The sequence below is a fragment of the Peromyscus eremicus genome, chromosome 7, assembly GCF_949786415.1.
Source record: "Peromyscus eremicus chromosome 7, PerEre_H2_v1, whole genome shotgun sequence".
In the NCBI taxonomy this organism is placed as follows: domain Eukaryota; kingdom Metazoa; phylum Chordata; class Mammalia; order Rodentia; family Cricetidae; genus Peromyscus; species Peromyscus eremicus.
In genome coordinates this window covers 48,063,587-48,083,098 of record NC_081422.1, presented here as the reverse complement: position 1 = coordinate 48,083,098, position 19,512 = coordinate 48,063,587, and the positions used below count along the sequence as shown (strand labels likewise).

At 39.1% G+C, this 19,512-nt stretch overlaps 1 protein-coding gene across 2 annotated transcripts in view; it reads right to left on the bottom strand.

The window, feature by feature from the left end:
* Positions 1-1,182: 1,182 nt before the first annotated feature.
* Positions 1,183-19,512, bottom strand: part of LOC131915005 (protein NPAT) — a 39,555-nt gene continuing 21,225 nt past the window's right edge. Inside the window, exons 12-18 of one of the 2 annotated variants that reach the window (XM_059267893.1) lie at positions 18,507-18,635; positions 14,294-15,922; positions 10,384-10,499; positions 10,200-10,308; positions 5,357-5,417; positions 4,129-5,263; positions 1,183-2,780 (exon numbers count right to left, since the gene is read on the bottom strand). In XM_059267893.1, the coding sequence (XP_059123876.1) occupies positions 2,703-2,780; positions 4,129-5,263; positions 5,357-5,417; positions 10,200-10,308; positions 10,384-10,499; positions 14,294-15,922; positions 18,507-18,635 (3,257 nt within the window). In that variant the 3' untranslated portion in view covers positions 1,183-2,702. The remainder of the gene's footprint in view (positions 2,781-4,128; positions 5,264-5,356; positions 5,418-10,199; positions 10,309-10,383; positions 10,500-14,293; positions 15,923-18,506; positions 18,636-19,512) is intronic. The other variant, XM_059267895.1, reaches the window with a different exon arrangement.

Genomic DNA, 19,512 nt, shown 5'->3' with positions numbered 1-19,512 from the left:
AGCTTATTTTAACAAATGATGACAAATGGCTAGAGTTAGATGAAAAGCATTCTTCCGTCACTGCTTCACACAGCTACCCAAATAAATTACATATGGATTAGAAGCCAACTGCTATTTTAAACAAATTAAATAAAAGCCTAGAGAAATAAGTAATGATTTAGTTGAATATACATCTGGTATGGGATAAATACATGGGTTAGAAGAGACAACTACTTGCTGGCAGAAGTGTAACTGATAAAAAGTCTCCTAAGGAAATAAATGACAATGTAAACATGTTTCTTTACAAAAATGTTCAGTCATGTTTTTATTTGTAACACCTAAAAAAAGTAAAATGAAGGCAGAGCAGATGGCTTAGTGGCTAAGTGTTTGCTGTGCATGCATGGAGATCTGAATTCAGATCTTCAGCAGCCATGTAAACAGCATACATGTAAATGCCTCTGTGTACTTGTACCCTTCCTGCTGGATGTGGGAAACAAAGACAGGAGGATTGCTGGGACTTGCTGGCCAGCCAGCATAGCTTAAAACCATCAAACTCCAGGCCTAGTGAGAGTTCTTGTCCTAAGGGAAAATGGCAGAGAAATAAAAAATACCTGACAGTCTCCTCCGGTTATGTATATGTGCAAATTATCTTTGGACTTAACTATCTAGTGGTTCAGGCTAGTTCACTAAAAATCCTGCAGGCCAGGCATGGTAACACACACCTCTAATCCCAGAACTTGGGAGGCACAGGCAGAAGGATCTTGGAGTTTGATGCCAGCCTGGTCCACATAGGACAGCCAGGGCTACATACAGATCCTGTCTCAAAAAACAAAACAAAACAAAACAACAAAACCCCACCAAAGAACAGGAAAGAGTATCCTGAAGAAGATGTGTGTGGTGCCTCCTACAATACTAGCACCTAGGAGGTAGAGGAATTCAAAGTCACTCTTGACTATATAATGATTTCAAAGCCAGTTGAAATACATGAAAGACACTAACTGAAAACACTCACACAACTATTTAAAAAAAAAAATCATGAGTTAACTTATATATGGATTTTCAATATTCAGCACATAGATTTGAGTTAAATAAAGAAATCTGTAATTTTCTGCATTATGTGAATTCCCGAAAAACAGAATTAACTAACCTGCAAAGAAATTTAAACAAAAGTTTCTAAATAGGACTGTCAATATAAATCCAAACTTGTAATGTTAATGAAAATATATTTATTCAAACCTAACTGTAGGATAGACCCAAGCTGAGTTATGTAAACATTAACTGTATGATTATTTAGTTCCTTAGGAATAGATCAGTCATATAAAAATTTCACAATATAAATTTGTACAGTAAAGTCTAGCAATTAAAAAGACAATTTTTATATTGAAAACTTTTTTGTTGTTGTTACAGTAGGATGGATTTATTTGTTAAAGGCCCAGTACAAAAAAAGGGTTGAAGAAAGTGACTTTTTAATAAAATATACACTTGTAGGAAAAAAAAATCCGAATATACCGATATTTAAACAGAAAGGACTTACGAAAACACTTCAATATCTAGGCACAATTGGTCAAGTATTAATGATAATTTGTCATTAAAGTTTAAACCAGCTTTTCAATTTGACTGTTGTTTATGTAAGTCCATCCAACAGAGAAGGCACCTCTCACTCCCCTTAAGGACCTTGAGAGCAACTATTTACAACACTTTAAGGAACACAATGTTCTATAGGTAAGCATAGACACAGTTATTTACACACCCCACTTTAGGGTAAACTAAATTACAATATAACTATGATTTGTATTTTTACATCTTATGATGGACATGACTTTCAAAGACACCAGAAGACAATCCTCCACATAAGCTTTTACATACAAGATTTAAATTAAATGTGCATTGGTCACTAGTATGAAAAATTCTATGAATTAGTGCAATTCTTTGTATCCCCTGTGCTTAGGGAAAGTTTATATATAATCAAGAAATCTCAACTACTACATAACTCAGTTTTTTATGGCTCAATAGTCTAACCACTTAACGTTCTGTAAAAGATCTCAAGAAGTTATAAATTGAAGTATCAGAACACTTAATAAATGGTTTATAAAAATCTCTTTAAAACAAAGAGAGCAGATGATCGGAATAAAGTAGAATTTCAGAAATATAGTTTTTACTGCAACTTATGAGAAAGGGTGATAAAATATTGACTCTAGGGGGAAAATCACCAAACTGTTGCTTCCTGATTAGATATTTTCCTAACCAGTTGAGGTGGTTATCATTATTATTTTTTATGTAGTGGCTGTAAATTTAAGTGTCTTATTAATATTGGCTGAAGGTAATTTATAAGAATAACCATCATCTTCCTCCAAAGGAGATGAGAAACTACTCCAGAAGCCTTGGGCATCACAGAAGTCAAGACAATGTGGGAATATCAGGCTGATTTAAGCTCTATTTCTACACGATATACACATGTACAATATACAGTGTCAAAGCTGTACAGTTTTGCAGATTGGCTTTACATTTTTGCACATGTTCTGTTTTTCTAAAATAAAAATATACCAAGAACGTCTATTTACAAACTAGGAAGCTGCTTTAGAAACAGCATGACTTAGATATAAAGTGAAATCTCAGTACATTGAAAGTGCAGGTCATGTTTGCAGAGTCTGTCACTATCCATTTCCTACACGCAGTTTGAAGGACACTAGTTTTAAACAACTACTGTTCTCTATGTCAGGTGTTCACTCATCATAATGCAATGACAGCAAGAATTTGTCCACATCCATTCCTGCTGGAAATGAACTAGGTAGCTTCTTTTTCTGTGAAGACAAAGGAGAGAAGGAAAAACAATAAACTCTAGGCCATATAATTCTCTTAGTAAATCACCTAAAACACTATACTGAGTCTATTAAAACTGCATCATTTTTGGGTCTGTTAGATTTTATTTCTACAGGGAAGGGAAGATAGGTTTTATTAACCCAATGTTAAAATACATTTTAATTGTAATTAAATATTAGTTTAGGGCAAAAGGCAAGAAATGAAAAGTATGTATATGAATATTGAGATGAGAACATGCTTCCTTCAAGGTGGACATTTTTGTCAAACCATAGACCTTAGAAAGCATTATTAACAGATACTGTTTTATTATACTGATTCATTTATTTTGTGTGCGTGCGTGCGTGCATGCATGTGCGTGTGTGTATAAGTCAGAGGACTGTTTTTTGGGAGTTTTTCTGCTTCTACCATATGGTTCCTAAGGATCAAACTCTATAATCTTCAGCCTTGAGGACAAGCACTTTTACCAGATGACCCCTTTGCTAACACACATTAAAGACTACCACTCACTCACCTAGTTTGAAACATTAAGAATAGAGATAGATGCTTTTTGACGTAGTAGACTATACAACCAAAGGGTAAGATGTATGATTTTTATGTTAAATGATGAATCACAGAAGAGACCATAGACTAACCATGGACAGTCACAAGGATGACAGCACTTGAAACAGAATTCAAACTCAGACTTGCAGGGCACCAAACCTAGACACCTTTTCCCCCACCTATTATACTTTCTCTATGGCATTCACATACTGATTCAGTCTACTCAGTAAAACTAACAAACTTTAGATAAATGCATTTACCATTGCTACTATCCTTCCACTGCCTTACTACTGCCAACCATGGTTAAAGAAAAACAAGGGGACCTGAGTTTTTCTTCTGCTCTGTCAGGTTAACCATCATTAAAGACTACAGAAGAGATGGAAAACATGTAGAAAACACTAAGTCAAAGAATGTAAGGTACTGTTTCACTTGGTAATTCATGTATTGGTAATTTTCCAGTCTTTCACATTTTATGTATCCCCATGGAAAATCCTGGGTGGTACCTTGACAGAAACATTCACTTTTCCTAAGGATGATACTTACAGACAACTTGTATCATTATGACTGGGAAACACAGGGGTTGGGGATTTACCTCAGTGGTAGAGCCCTGTGTTTGGTCCTCAGCTCCGAGAAAAAAAAAAAAAAAGACTGGGAAACATTACTAAGTGTATGGTCTTGAGGGCACATCTGGTCAAGTAGCTGTAGCAAAACAGTACTGAACTCTCTATCTAACGTGAACACTGAAGGAAGGGACAGGAGTGGAGCTGAAATGAAAATTTTCAAACTTGCCTTGATTTTCTTCTTTTTCATTGGTACTGATGAATTTGCAAGATTTTTACTAGAAGTACGGGAGTTTCGCTCTCGCTCATCTAATTCCTCAATTTTCCGCTTTTTTGTAGCGCTCCTTGAAGATGTTCTAAATTGCTGTGTGTTATCTTTCAGAGGAGTTGTCGTAGTTCTAGCGATTGCTGCTCTAGAGAGAATCATAAGCGTATGGGCAGCCATGCTCACACTGTTTTCACTGCCTGTCTCACTGGCTGGGCTGCAGGCAGGCAGGTCTGCAGTGGCAGGAGGGACCATTATTCTGGGCATGCTGCCATCTTCACCAAAGCGCCTACTAGAGGGCGCCTTCATACTGTCACCAGGTTCCTCTTTATGCTTTTCCCCGGCCCCTGAGCCAGGTGTCCGGGGTACTGGCAAATCAGTATCAGCAATCCTATTTACTGGGTTGTGCAGTGGAACATCCTGCAATATTTCTGCACCAATTAAAGAATTAGCAGATTTACTTTGCTCTTGTTTTAGGTCCTTCACAGTTCCACCTATAGAAGTAGCACTTTTATTGTTTGAGGATGTGGCTTGTTTTTTGGTCAACTCCTGCAGGGAAGCTATAGTTTTTTCACTCCGCAAGCTCCCATTCTGCTGTGCACCAGGCAGTTTTGAAGAGTCTGGACTCTTCTGCCTTTCCCCATCACTGCACAACTCATTCTCCTTGTTAGCTGTTGCTTTATGGAAAGATTCAAGGGCCACTTCTGTGGGGAAAGCTTTCTTTTCAGACTGAATTTCTTTCACAGTGCTGTGTCGGCTAAAGGCAGTTTCTGATTTAGATAAAATCTTGGGCACAGTTTTCTCTCTCTCTCTTTTAATGGCATTATTAGGAGGCGGTTTTAAGGTGGAGGGCACAATGGCTGAGTCGAGATGAGGGAAGGATGTTTCCTTCTTTTCTTTGTTTTGGGAGGTCATCTTATATTGTGTCCCTTGGCTATTTGTCACAGAAGAAACAGTGCTATCGAAACAGAGCACACGCCTATGACTTTCAAATGGCTTGCTGGCAGGAGCTACCCTCTCTGCTGAGAGGGGAATTGTGACCTCTTCTAATTTTTTCCCAAGTTCAGTGGCTGTATTCTTATCAGAAGCTTCAGTTCTACTGAAATGAAAATAAAACATCTAATTTTTAGCAACATGAAATCTGTTATTTGAGCATTTTAATTATCTATGATACAAACTATTTTATCCTCACCTTTGCATATGACATGCTCCTGGAAGGCTGGACAAATCTGTCAAATTATTTACTTGTTTTCCTGGAATTATAAATTAATTCATTAGAAAAGAAAAACATCTGCGAAACAATGTATTCCTCTGAAAGAGGAGGAGCTAGATGATAATATTACACAAGAAAAAATTTAAATGACAGCTAATTTACAAACAAAACACTTTCACATATACACTATTTTCTTATCTTTCTTATCTATTTACCTATCTACCTATCTACCTACCTACCTACCTACCTACCTACCTATCTATCTAGAGATAGGGTTTCTCTGTTTAACAGTCCTGACCTGGAACTCACTCTGTAGACCAGGCTGGCCTCGAACTCACTGAGATTCGCTTGCCTCAGCCTCCCAAGTGCTGGGATTAAAGGTGTGCACCACTACCACCTGGCAATACTATTTTCTTTTTTAAATATTTACATTTTCTCCAACACACTCATCCATTTTATAGAGAAATCCAGATAAAGACCAAGTGATTTGCTTTAATTTCAGGCCAACCTGAATTCAGCCTTCAAGAGCCACAAGTTCTCCACCAGTGTCTCTGAGTGAACTGACCCCATGGATACTAACACCTGCACACGGCCTGGTCCCTTACAGAAAAATGGAGTTGTACTTGCACATAACTTAAGCATATCCTTTAATTATTTCTAGGTTACTCATATGATATAATATAAATATGTTAATAGCTAATATTGCATTGTTCAGGGAAAAATGATGAGAAAAGTCTGTTTATCACAAATGTAGTTTTCAATGCTCCAAAATTCTTCTGCCTGTGGTTGCCTGAATCTGCAAATGTCAAAGAAACTGAGAAAGGAAGTCAACTGTACTTAGATCAAGATAACCTAAGTTTAAGAAAGCATCTTGGGGGCTGGAGAGATGGCTCAGAGGTTAAGAGCACTGAATGCTCCTCCAGAGGTCCTGAGTTCAATTCCCAGCAACCACATGGTGGCTCACAACCATCTGTAATGAGATCTGGTGCCCTCTTCTGGCCTGTAGTCATACATGCTGTATACATAATAAATAAATAAATCTTTAAAAAAAAAAAAAAAAGAAAGCATCTTGGGGGAGGGAGCTATGATAAATCAGAAGTGGTGTTTGTGGGACTTGGAATTTGGATGGAAGAAAGTCAAAATAATCCTATAACATATAATAGCCAAAATTTCAAAATTTCAGAACAAAGAAATAACAGTAAAAACTGTAACCCACATAGAGGTAGAAACATCAAAATGACATGAGTTCTCTTGCCAACAACTCTTCAAGTCAGAAAAGCAGGAAAGGATATATTTCATCAACCAAGCCAGCACTGCCAGAAGTTCCACTATAACTAATAGATGCTAATTTCAAAGGTTGACCTCAGAAACCAGATACCTGCAGACTAAACAGTACAACTGAATGATGATTAATCAGATATCCTAAATAAATAACCTAATGGTTATTGTATAACAGTCTCCTGAGATTAAAACCCTCCATCTTGTAGGGAAGCTCCTTAACACACTGGATGTTAAAAAGGAAGTAAAAATGTATCCTGCAGGGAATTTCCTTAATCTCAGGAAGTAAACAACTCTTCAGCTTCAGGAAGTCACTATGACTGATCAGAGTCACCACATCCCTCCCTCCCCAGGTATATATAAACAATAAGGACTGCCAAGAGACAGTCACAGACGAGCAGAGAAGCCTGAAGAGGTAGATCAGGTAAACAGCCTGTTGGCTGGAACCTCCAGCTCACTCCTGCTTGATCCTGCTAGCCCCATTTCTCTCTCTCCAAACCCCACCCTCTCAGAGAATCTCCAACAAAGAAAAGGCACCAAAAAGCCCAGTTTCGCATTCTTGGTGGCTGTGGTAGCTCATTCCCAAAAGTTGCCAGTAGCCTAAGATCCTGCCCAAAGTGGTCAGTTTTTAAATCACACTTGGGTACAAATCCAGCTTGTGGAGGACACATCATCACCCCTCACCTATAGGGTATATATGCTCCCTGCTTTAGTTCTGCTGCCTGACTTTTCTGGCCTGATCTGTGGGGCTGGGGGGCTCACCTGGGAAGTGCCTTGCTCAAATAAACCTGTTCTTTTGCTTTTTCAATTTAGCTTGCCCGGCTTACTGCTTCAGCGGAGAAACCTATTATTGCATTACAGAAAACCTATTACTGCCTACAAAAAGCAGAGCCCAGCCCACTTGCCTGGAAAAGGTTCAGATCCTCAGAGCTACCTGGAAAGGATTCCAACTAGCTGAGTTGCCTGTAGGTTGTACAGGACACTCCACGTTTCTTTATTTTTGAAAGGGCCAGGCAAATATGACAGCCTGCCCTAATAACTCAGTTCAGAACTAGGCCTCAGACACTGATTTCTGGAACCAAGCAGGCAGTTTCTGAAGGAGCCACGAACAAAGGATAATCAATCTCCAATACCCCAGACAGCAAGGACAAGGAGGCCTGGTATGTGCAGTACCAGGCCTGCTCTCAAATGGAAAAACTGTAGCCTTAACCAACTCCTACTAGCCCTGGCCAATTAGAATGTACTAATATGATTGCCACTTGCTTAAGCCAATCATATCGGAGATGACCTAACTGGCCTAGGACCCTTAGCTGTGCTTAAAAGGAGCCCACACGTCCCTCTTGTGGTTGTCACCATTTTGCCTTTGTGTGGAATGGATGGCTCCAGCATGCTAGCAAAATAAATGTTCTTGCTGATGTTCATACATGGATAGTGGTCTTCTGTGGGACTTCTTCAGGAAACTAACAATTTTTCTTTTTTTGGGGGGGGTGGGGAAGGGGGTGCGGTTTGAGACAGGGTTTCTCTATATAGCCCCGGCTATCCTGGAACTCACTATCTCTGTAGACCAGGCTGGCTTCAACTTTGAGATTTGTCTGCTTAAAGGCATGTGTCACCCACCACCTGGCCAGGTTTCTAGATTCTGTAAGCTGTCACCTAGGCTTGCATGGGCTTTTGTGATACAGCTGTCTGAGTCAATGTTGCTGTTAGTAACCCCTCACCCAAATTCCTGTAAGTAAATCCAAAAGAGCTCATTGGTTCACCAGTTAGACTCTGGTCTATGGTCAGTTTCCTGGTTCCTTATCTGGGGCGAGTAGACGTTAGTTCACATCTCTCCAGAATAGTCACATAACAAGGATGTATCAAGTTTCCAACAAACAAAAAAGCAAACAAACAAACTCAAATGCATAAAGCAGATGGTAGGAATAATAAAGATCAAGGCAGAAACAGGGATTAAAATAATATAAAGAATTAATCTCACAAAGAGCTGATTCTTTGTAAAGATTAACAAGACTGAAAAGCTCCTAGGCCAAACTAAGCCAAAACAAACAAAAAGGGGGGGGGGGGACGGACGACAATACAGGGAGCTCCAAGTCAATAACATTGGAGGTAAAAAGGGAGACATTACAACACACTCCAATGAAATCCAGACTCTTAGGGAATGCTTAGGGTGAGGGAATTCCTTCACTTCCTTTCCTTTCTCAAGAAGGGTCTCACTAACTGTTCAGCCTGGTCTAGCCTCTTGATTCAGTGTCCCACATGTGGGTTATAGAGTCTGCCACCACCCTGGGCCAGGAGCTTCAATTTTAACTTGTGAGCAAGAGGGAATTACTGAAATGTTTAGGCAGAAAGTCACATATTCCAATATGTATGGGGTGGGGATGTAACTCAACTAACAAATATAGGATGAACCAGAAAACTGAGGCTCTTAAAAACAAAACAAAACAAAACAAAACCAGGTTAGGACACTGATATGATGGATATAAAATCATGAATGTGTGAGCTAAGAGAACTGTGTGGTAAGAGTAACTGAGTTTCTTGACATGTGTGAAGAGATGGTAGGAGCATTGGTGAAAGCAGGGAACAAGAGAAGATGCTATGCAAACTTTGTTAAACATTTCAAAACTGTTTGGGAAAAGAGGGAGTATGATCTTACACAGCTCCAAAGAACATACTGAGGAGCAATGGATAAAAGCTGAAGTATTCAGTAAAGCAAAGGGATTTACCAGAATCAAAGCTGTCCAATCAAAAACCACTTGCTTGTAGGGAAGGAGGACTGCTTATTAGGGATGTAAAAGGTATTCAAGAAGAAAACCTTTGTGGGATGTAGGAGGCACAAGCCTTTAATTCCAGCACTCAGGAGGCAGAGGCAGGCAGATCTCTGTGAGTTCAGTCAGGGCTACACAGAGAAACCCAGTCCCAAAAAAGAAACAGAGAGAGAGAGAGACAGAGGCAGAGAGACAGACAGAACAAGAAAACATTCAGTTGTTGCTTGTGGTGGTATTGTGTTCCCCAAAATATTGTGCACCCTAATAAACTTATCTGGGGTCAGAGACATAACAGCCACTAGATACAAAGGCTAGAAAATGGTGGCACTCATACCTTTAATCCTAGCACTCCAGAGGTAGAAATCCCTCTGGATCTCTGTGAGTTCAAGGCCACATTGGAAATGGCCAAGCATGGTGACACACGCCTTTAATCCCAAAAAGCAAGCCTTTAATCCCAGGGAGTGATGGTAGAAAGGAAAGATATATAAGGCGTGAATACCAGAAACAAGCATTTTGGCTGGTTAAGCTTCAGGCTTTCGAGCAGCAGTTCAGCTGAGAGCCATTGGGATGAGGACACAGAAGCATCCAGTCTGAGGAAACAAGATCAGCTGAGAAGTTGGCCAGGTGTGGTTAGCTGTGACTTGTTCTGTCTCTCTGACCATCCAGCATTTCACCCCAGTAACTGGCCCCGGGTTTAATTTTATTAATAAGAACTTTTTAAGATTCCTGCTACAGTTGCTTAACAGACGTAAAGTTGATTTGAACTTTTTAACAAGTACCTGTAATAGGCTTGTTTCTGAGTCCCTGAGCCTTCTGAGATTTTTGAGGAATGGAGAATTGAGTGATACTTCTGTTACAAACAGGTGCTGCTAAAGGCATGTGAAGGACCTAGAAGGAGAAACATACAATTAACTATGCTGTTTGGAATGCTTCCTCACACTATTTTTCGTTCATAAATGCTACCTGCTGAGGAGGAGTAGAGAATGTACTTCCATTCTGTCCAACTACAGACACAGGTATCATTCCCACCATTCCTTGAAGTACAGGCTGGACTGGAGAAGCAATTATGATGGCAGATCCTAGAAAACAATTCTCATTAAAATCAGGTTTCCTTCACTAAACCTTTTGACAAAAATAAATGAAAAAGTAATTAGTATTTTGAAACAAATTCTATGACCAAATCTTTCCCGACAATTTTTGCATCAGCTCCAGCTTCCAGGTTCCTGCCCTTACTGCTTTTGATGATGAACTGCTGCTATATGTAACTATGTGGTGAAATACACCCTTTCCTCCCCAAGCTGCCTTTGGTTATTGTTTCCTCACAGCAGTAACCCTAACTAAAACAGAAGCTGACACTAGGAGTGGGGTATTACTGTGACAGACCTGACATGTCTTGGGGAGGACTGCAGAAGGACTTTGGAATAGATGCTAAGAGCCCAGCAAGCTGTTCTCTAAGAGCTTGGAAGATAAGAATGTTAAGTGCAGTGCAGACGATGAAGGCCTGGCTTGCTAAGTTTCAGAGGGAAGCAAAGACTGCACCGGGCCTTCTGTGTGAAGAAATCTAGTGTCTGGTCAGGTGGAGCTGAATCGGCTGTGATTAACGAGAGCCCAGAACTTCTGAAGTAAAACCTTTGCTTTGCTGGGACAGTTGGTGCTGAAAATCAGCTATGACTAAGAGCATCACTGAGGTGAAGTCCTCTGGGAAGTATTTCCGTGGGGTCAGCACACAGAAGCTGTCTGTGTTCCAGAAGCAGCCAAGGTTGTACCTCATACTGGTAGCCAATCTTGGTAGCATAAGAGTCACCCAGGTGGTATGGGTTTTGAAGCCATGAAGGGGTCACAGAGAGCAGCTGAGGCTTGGCACTGTATGGCAGGACTGGAGTCCCTGCAGAGAGCCCAGGAGAGGCTATCGTTGAAAGTGCAGCTCAGTTGCAGCAAGGGACCCCAGCACTATGGGAGGAACACCAAGGAGGAACACCAAGAATAGTAGCAGTGGTGGAGTGTAGTCAGCCATAGCCTAGAAGACTGTGTGTGCTGTGTGTGCTGCGAGGGCAGAGTCTGAGGGGTGACCCAAGCCCTTTGGGTCACTTTGGAGGAGCCCAGAAGATCATGAGTGAATTTCAAACACCAGACATTGAATGATTTATATTGTTGAGTTTGGTTTTTGCTTTGTTCAGATTGTGACTGTGTCCTGGTTCTTCCCTCCTGAAGTAACTATTTTTGATTTGACAAGAGCACACAATTCAAAGACTTTGAATTTTAAAGGGTTGGGGATTTAGCTCAGTGATAGAGCACTTGCCTAGCAAGCACAAGACCCTGGGTTCGGTCCTCAGCTCCGGAAAATTAAAAACAAAAACAAAAAAACAAAAACAAAAAAAAAAAAGTGTAAGCCAAAGACTTTGAATTTTAAAAGACTGGATTTTAAGAGATTGCCTATTTTAAAGAGACTGAATTTTTTAAAGGTTTATTTATTTTTATGTTGCCCTTTGCTGCATGTGTGTCTGTTTGAGGGTGCCAAATCTCCTGTAGTTAGGCAGTTGAGAGCTGCCATGTGGATGCTAGGAATTGAAGCTGGGTCCTCTGGAAGAACAGTTAGTGCTCTTAAAACCATTGAGCCATTTCTCCAACCACAAGAGAATGAATTTTTAAAGACCATGGGACTTTAAAAATTTGGAATGTTTATATTGTAATGTTGATATTTATGTGTGATCTTTGGGAAGAACAAGAAAACAAAGGTTATGACTTAACACTGATGTGTTTGTGTGTCAACTGTCCTGGCTGGTTTCATGTCAACTTGACATGAGCTAGAGTTATCTAAGAGGAGGGAACCTCAATTGAGAAACTGCATCTATAAGATTAGGTTGTTGGCAAGTCTGTAGGGCATTTTCTCAGTAATTGATGTGGGGAGGACCCAACCCATTGTGGGTGGTGCCATTCTGAGCTATAGATCTGTGATTCTATAAGAAAGCAGACTGAGCAAGTAAGTCATGATAAACCAGTATGGGGGTAACCAGTAAGCAGCACCCCTCTATGTTCTCTGCATCAATTCCTGACTCCAGGTCTCTGCCTTACTTGAGTTCCTGTGATCATTGCTTTTGATGATAAATTGTTATATGGAACTGTGATTGAAATAAACCCTTTCCCCCACCAAAGTTGCTTTTGGTCATTGTTTTCATCACAACAGTAGTAACCATAACTAAGACAATCTTGTTTATAGATTTTTGATTAAGTACAGTACTAAAGTTAATATTAAGGTGTAGGGCATCTAGCGATATTATCCAGAGTTTGGGACTCTATGGCTAGAAGATCTATTACATACGGATTCTTCTAACAAAGAAGATTGGAATCAGAAACTGAGTAGTAAATGTTTTATATTTGAATCTTGTATCAGAAAACCTGGATTCTAAGTGAGTATTTATAGTCCTTAATAATTTACCCAATGTATTGTATCTTAATGGTATTGGTCAAAAAGAATATACTTTTGTAACCAGATTAAACTACCAAGAGAAAATTATAGTGCACACATGGTCCTTAGGAGTCAACCACAAGAAAAGCTATAGTAATTTAGTCCTGGTCTGGGAACGTACCATTTCCTAATACACTAACCATCCCTGTCAGATTCATCTTATTTTCATGCAAACCTGCCAGTTTCCCAAACATCCACGAATGCTTATTCTACTTTCCTTGGCTTCAAATCTTATCTCATTTCTCTAAACCTTAACTCAAGCTTCATATTCTGCAGCAATTCTGGCCTCTCCTTTACCTCATTTGAAATAGCTCTTGAAATAGATTCCTTAATACTTAGTTGATAATATTTAATCAAATTCCATTGTCTATAAATCAGTACACATAGGAATGTAGGTGAAAATGTGTAAATTCTTATCTCCAAGAAACATAAATCAACTGATACACGTTTGTCAATTACTAACTGCATGTAAACCAGCATACAATGAAGACAAGAGCCCCTCTGGAGTCTCTCAAAAATTGAATCATTCCTAAACACCATCAGAACATGAGAAATTACAAAGGGTTTTACAGAATTCAGGTTTTCAGCTGGGCGGTGGTAGCTCACACCTTGAATCCCAACACTCAGGAGGTAGAGACAGGAGGATCTCTGTGAGTTTGAGGCTAGCCTGATCTACTGAGTGAGTTCTAGGACAGGCTCCAAAGCTACACAGAGGAAAACCTGTCTATCCCCCAAAACAAAAAAAAACAAAACAAAAAACAAATTCAGGTTTTCTTGAAAGCCTCTCTAAACAATAAATTTCTAATGACTATCGGGCCAGGTGGTGGTAGCACACACCTTTAATCCCAGCACTTGGGAGGCAGAGACAAGTGGATCTCTCTGAGTTCAAGGACAGCCTGGTCTATAGAGCAAGTTCCAGGACAGCCAGGACTACACAGAGAAACCCTGTCTCGAACTCCCCCCTGAAAGAACTATGACTGTAATAAAAATAAATATCCTGCTACACTGAGTTATGTATACAGCTATGCAATGAATTAGGTTTCTTTTCACAGATTAGTGTTGTATATTAAAAACTGCACAAAGGAAAAAAAAATAAAGCTATAGCCTACCAGATTTAAACAAAATCTGGCTGAATTGGGTAGCAAAGAAAGAGGCATAAACAATTATTTGTATAGTATTGTCATATGAACTACCTATATTATCTCCTAGTTAGTGACTTTACACAAGAAAATTAAGATTCCAGAGCTCCAAAATATGTATGCACACACACATGTAAATTATACACACACACGTTATCTTTTTTCATTCAGTGTTGGAGGTGGGAGTCCACAGCCTTGCACATGCTATACAAGTGCTTTTCCACTGAACTCTAGCCCCAGCTCACCTCCAATCTGCTCTTAGAGTTACCTTGTGAAAAGTTTGGTGACACAGCTTGGTTGACAGCAAATACACTGTTAGACTTTGGTGGTGTCTGTAACTGATGTGGAGGAGGCTGTGCAGTCATAGGTGCAGAATTCCCAGGCAATACCACTACATTAGACTGACTGACCGTTGGTCCCAAGGCTGTTGGATCAGTCACACAGGTAGCGATCAAAATGTTACTTGAATTGCCAAATGTTGTGCTTGTGGTGGGCATCAACTGTATGTATCCTCCGTCCTTAGGAACACAAGGTGCAACACTGGCTGAAAAAGCAATGCCATCTTCGTTCTGAGGGTTGTTTACTACAGGTTCCTCAGGCTTGAGCACTAAAAGGTTCTGCTCCACTGGGCCAGAATCTCCTACTTCAACAGATACAACAGCACTTGCAGTTTCTTCTGAAGATAGACATGTAACGAATTCTGCATTTTTGGCAGGAGATTTAGAAGACAGAATTATCGTTGGCAAGTTTTCTCCACTGATACTAGATACAGCGCTGTTAAGCTCTGCATCTGAGGAAACAAATGGATCATCACTGATGATAATTTTGAGAGAGACAATACTTGATGCATCTACCTCCATTGAGTCTTTGCTAGGTTTACCATCAATATTTTGGATCTCAGGAGAACCCCCCACTGAACCACTAGGTTCCGAAGGAAGCAAATGATTATTTTTCACAGGATTACCTTCTCGAGGAACCAGTGCAACTTCTTCACAGCTGTTATGTTCACCCAAAGAGAGAAAAATAGTATCTCCATCTTTCATAGAAGAGGAAGGCTCTTGAGAGTTCTCAGATTTAGGTGTCTCCGTCTTGTTTTCCATATGATTTAAGTTAACAGATGCTGAACCATTAGACAGCTGTTTATCTGAAGGGGCTGACTCCTCAAGATGAATTTCTATTTGTTCAGATACATCTAAACCTAACCTTTCAACAGTCACAGGTGATGTTTTACTTTCCAATGAAGTATTATCTTGGCAATCTGGTAGTGGCTGTGCTGATGATACACTATTAACTTCAGTTTTACTGTTGTGAGTTTGACTAGAATCTGTTGACTCAGAACCATGGGTATTAGTTTTAACTTTTATTATATTTTTAGAATTTTCACAGAATTGACTTTTAGATGGCTTTTCAGTTAATGGAGACAAAAGTTGGGAATTTTTTCCAGAGAGAATTAAGTTTTCATCATTGGTTTCACCACCAAGAGACACAAATGAAGTAACTGGCACATCGGGCTCATCAGGCTCTAACTGAGCTTCACTCAACATACTCGGCGGAGACAAGGAATTCTTTTCAACCTCCACAGCCACTTCAGCTTCAGTGGGCATCTGACTGCTGCTGTATAACTCAGAACAATGTTCACTACATTCAGCAGAGCTTCCTCTTTGGTTAAAGTCAGTTAAATTAGACACAGACTCAAAGGTAATGTCAAGGGCACACTTCTGTTCAGCAGGTACAGCTGTTTTAAAGGCCTTTTTTTGAATGTTAGAGCTTATTTGGGAGAAATTTTCCTGGGATTCCTGTTGAAGAACATCGTGGTTGTTGCCATTCTTCAAATCACTTAATAATACATCTTCATTTTGATAGGATGTACAAAATGGAGGCTGACCAGATTGCCCATCTGTAAAACACCAGTGTGATGGAAAGTTACGTTGAGTATATTTAGCTTCTGGAGCAGTCACTTTTCTTGTATAACCTACTTTGCCAAAAAATACTAATCTTGGGCATACCAGTAAGTTTAAGACTGATGCACAGTTAACAAATGTCAAATTGTTTCCCAAGTTTCTAAGAAAACAGATGCCAAAGAAGAAAAATGTATAGAGGCTTAAGAACATCCAGTACTTACCAGAAGACAAGATGCCCTAAGCTGGCTCTAACAATAGTGGAGCTAGTGTTGCTTCCCTATCTAGACTGTTTTTTCTCCTCTCCGTGTTTTTTAGACAGGTCTCACTGTGTGTAGCCCACACTGGCCTTGAACTTGCAGTCACCTTTATGCTTCAAGACTCCTGAATGATGGGCTTTTCAAATTTTGCCATGTTTACTGACCTTATTTTGCCTGATTTATTTTAATGGTGGATCAAGATCACTTTACACAATCAACACGATTTCTGTGTATACTGTAACATTTAACATATTTACTGAGGACAACCATACACATGTCTCCAGAATGCAATTATGAACAGTTGACACAATGATCTTGTAGAGATTAAGACAGCTAGAAAAGAACACACAGAACAGGAAATTCTAATAGGGTATAGGGAAAATTGTAATAGTATAGGAAAAAGGCTGGTGGGAGATTAAAAAAAAAAGAATCTTTTTAAGAGGAAACAATGTAGCATCAATATAGTGAGTCTTACAGCAGTCATAATTTGGACAATTTGAATAAATATGGAAGAAAATGTAATAGGGAAAAATCCATAAAAATGCCTGAAACTATCATAACCGGTAAAAATCATATTGTGTATAGAGCCCACTTAATTCTACATTGAGGGAGACATTAGGGGAAATTATGTTAGGCCACACAAATGAATTATAAGTGACATTAAATAAAAACAGCAGTGCTAGAGATTAAGCTGTGTGTTATGCTACATAAGCACTCTGCCACAAGCTCCATTCTCAGCCTGGAAGTGGTTTCTTAATGAATTTGCAAGACTTTCTGACAGTAGGATCACAAGTTTTATTTTGTTTATGGTAAAGCTTAAGTGAAACATAATCTTCTAGATGTGAACACACACACACATGAATGCACAAATATAGTTCAGCCTAAGAAATAGAAAGTTGAGCTTTGTTATTAACAATGAACTCAAAGAAAGATATTCCATGCTAATCTTCTTGTATCATTCCAATTTTAGTATATGTACTGCCGAAGCGAGCACGAAAGATATTCCAAAACTAGTTTTTGAAGACAAGATGTGAAAAAACTGGAAGCCATTATGCACTTAAAAACAGGCAAGGAGCCCAGTGGTGGTGGTGGTGACGGTGGCACATGCCTTTAATCCCAGCACTCATGGGACAGGGGCTAGTGGATCCCTTTGTTCAAGGCCAGCCTGGTCTACAGAGTGAGTTCCAGGACAGCAAGGACTACATAGAAGACCCTGTCTCAAAAATCAACCAACCAATCAATCAAAACAGGTGAGGAGAAATGATGATCAGGCATAGCTTGTAGAGACTAAATAAATTTAGGTGGTTGGTACTGAGAAAGGCACAAAGTTTAACCAATTATGAGAAGTGAAGAAGCTATCTGAAGAACAGAGATTGAAGGAACAGAGAGGGAGTTATTGAAAGGATTCTTTGTTGTGCTGGCAGTGATCCATTTCTCACTTGAGAGGTGATTCCACAGATAAGTTCTTGATTTGATTTCATAACAGAGCTATACACAATTTTATTATGCACTTCTATAAATTTGTGTTATACTTGACAACAATATTTCTTTAAAAACATTCTACATTAAAAAATTTTAATATTGACTTATTCATGCTTTCCTTTAATTCACAAAGTGTTTACTATGTATGGACTAACTATGCTACATTGGTACTCCATGAAAGACAGAACTGTAAGGCTCTGAATAAAGACAGTAGGGACAGTAGAGATGGAGGATAACCTACAAAATTTACAAATAACTAAATTCAAGACTATCAGCACAGCCGGGTGGTGGTGGCGCACGCCTTTAATCCCAGCACTCGGGAGGCAGAGCCAGGCGGATCTCTGTGAGTTCCAGGCCAGCCTGGGCTACCAAATGAGTTCTAGGAAAGGTGGAAAGCTACACAGAGAAACCCTGTTACAAAAAAACAAAAAAAACAAAACAAAACAAAAAAGACTATCAACACATACTGTATAATGTCATTGAAACAATTGTTGACTGTCAGTTCAACTCAGAAAGCTAAAAAAATCTCTTAACACATGAACCTAACAGATCAGGCATTAGAATCTGAGCCTTAATGAAATTATTTTGTTATTTGGCCAATATTATTTACTATTAGATTGTGTATCTATTGCTCTACGAAAGAATGAGTATGAAAAACTAATCTTTTAATCAAAATACTACAGATCTGGCAATAATTTTTCTCATTGGGCAGAAAATTATAAGCATAAAAACGAACTATGTAGTAATCAATAACTTCTAATGAAAACAGCACTTTGTTTCTGAATTTTGAAACTAATTTTAACATTTTGGTTGATGTCATTAATGAAAAAAAAAATCTTACCAGATTCTTCTGTCTCAAAGGAACTTTTAATTGCTAGATTAGTTTCTTCAGCTAAGACTATATTAGGATTAGTTTCCATTTGTTGACTACAAACACTTTGTGATATATTTTTATTATTCTTTGTTTTACCTGTTAAAGAGAATAGGAAAGTAATTAAATGACCATACTAAAACAAGCACAAATACTGCCATTCTTAAATAAATGTTAAAAGTTTTATTTTAATCATATCTTTGTGTTTTTTTTTTGAGACAAGGTCTCAGGTAGTCCAGGATGACCCTGAATTTATTTTGTAGCCAAGGATGACCCTGAACTCCCGATTTTCCAGCCTCTACCTCTGAATCCCTAAGGATGATTATAGGTATTTCCCACTACCCTATCCTAAAATTTGTTAACATGCTGCTTTATATGCCACTCACAAATACAAATTCAAGGATTTTCTCACCCAACTTCCCTTATTTTTCTTTGTGTAACAGCCCTAGATGTCCTGGAACTCACTTTGTAGATCAGGCTGGCCTCAAACTCAAGAGATATGCCTGCCTCTGCCTCCTAAGTGCTGGGATTAAAGGCATATGCCACCACTGCCCAGCTCAACTGGTGGTTCTTTCTTTTTTTTAAAGATTGATTTTTTTTAATTTTATGTATATGAGTACCCTATCTGCATGCATGACTTTATGCCAGAAGAGGACATCAGATCCCACTATAGATGGCTGAAGCCACCATGTGGTTGCTGGGAATTTAACTCAGGACCTCTGGAAAGGCAGACCACTGAGCCATCTCTCCAGCCCAAATAGTGATTCTTAATGTTAAACGTTTATTAAGATCTTCTGGAAGGTCCAAGAATCTGCACATGGAACAAGTTCATAAAGAATGCTGATACTATGGCTGTTCTGACTTTAATGCTCAATACTTTGCATTCTTCTAGGATCTCTCAATTATATTTACTTGTATTGTAACTGACTCAGCATAGCTCATATTGACTGGTCAAAATAAAAAAAAAAAAAAACAA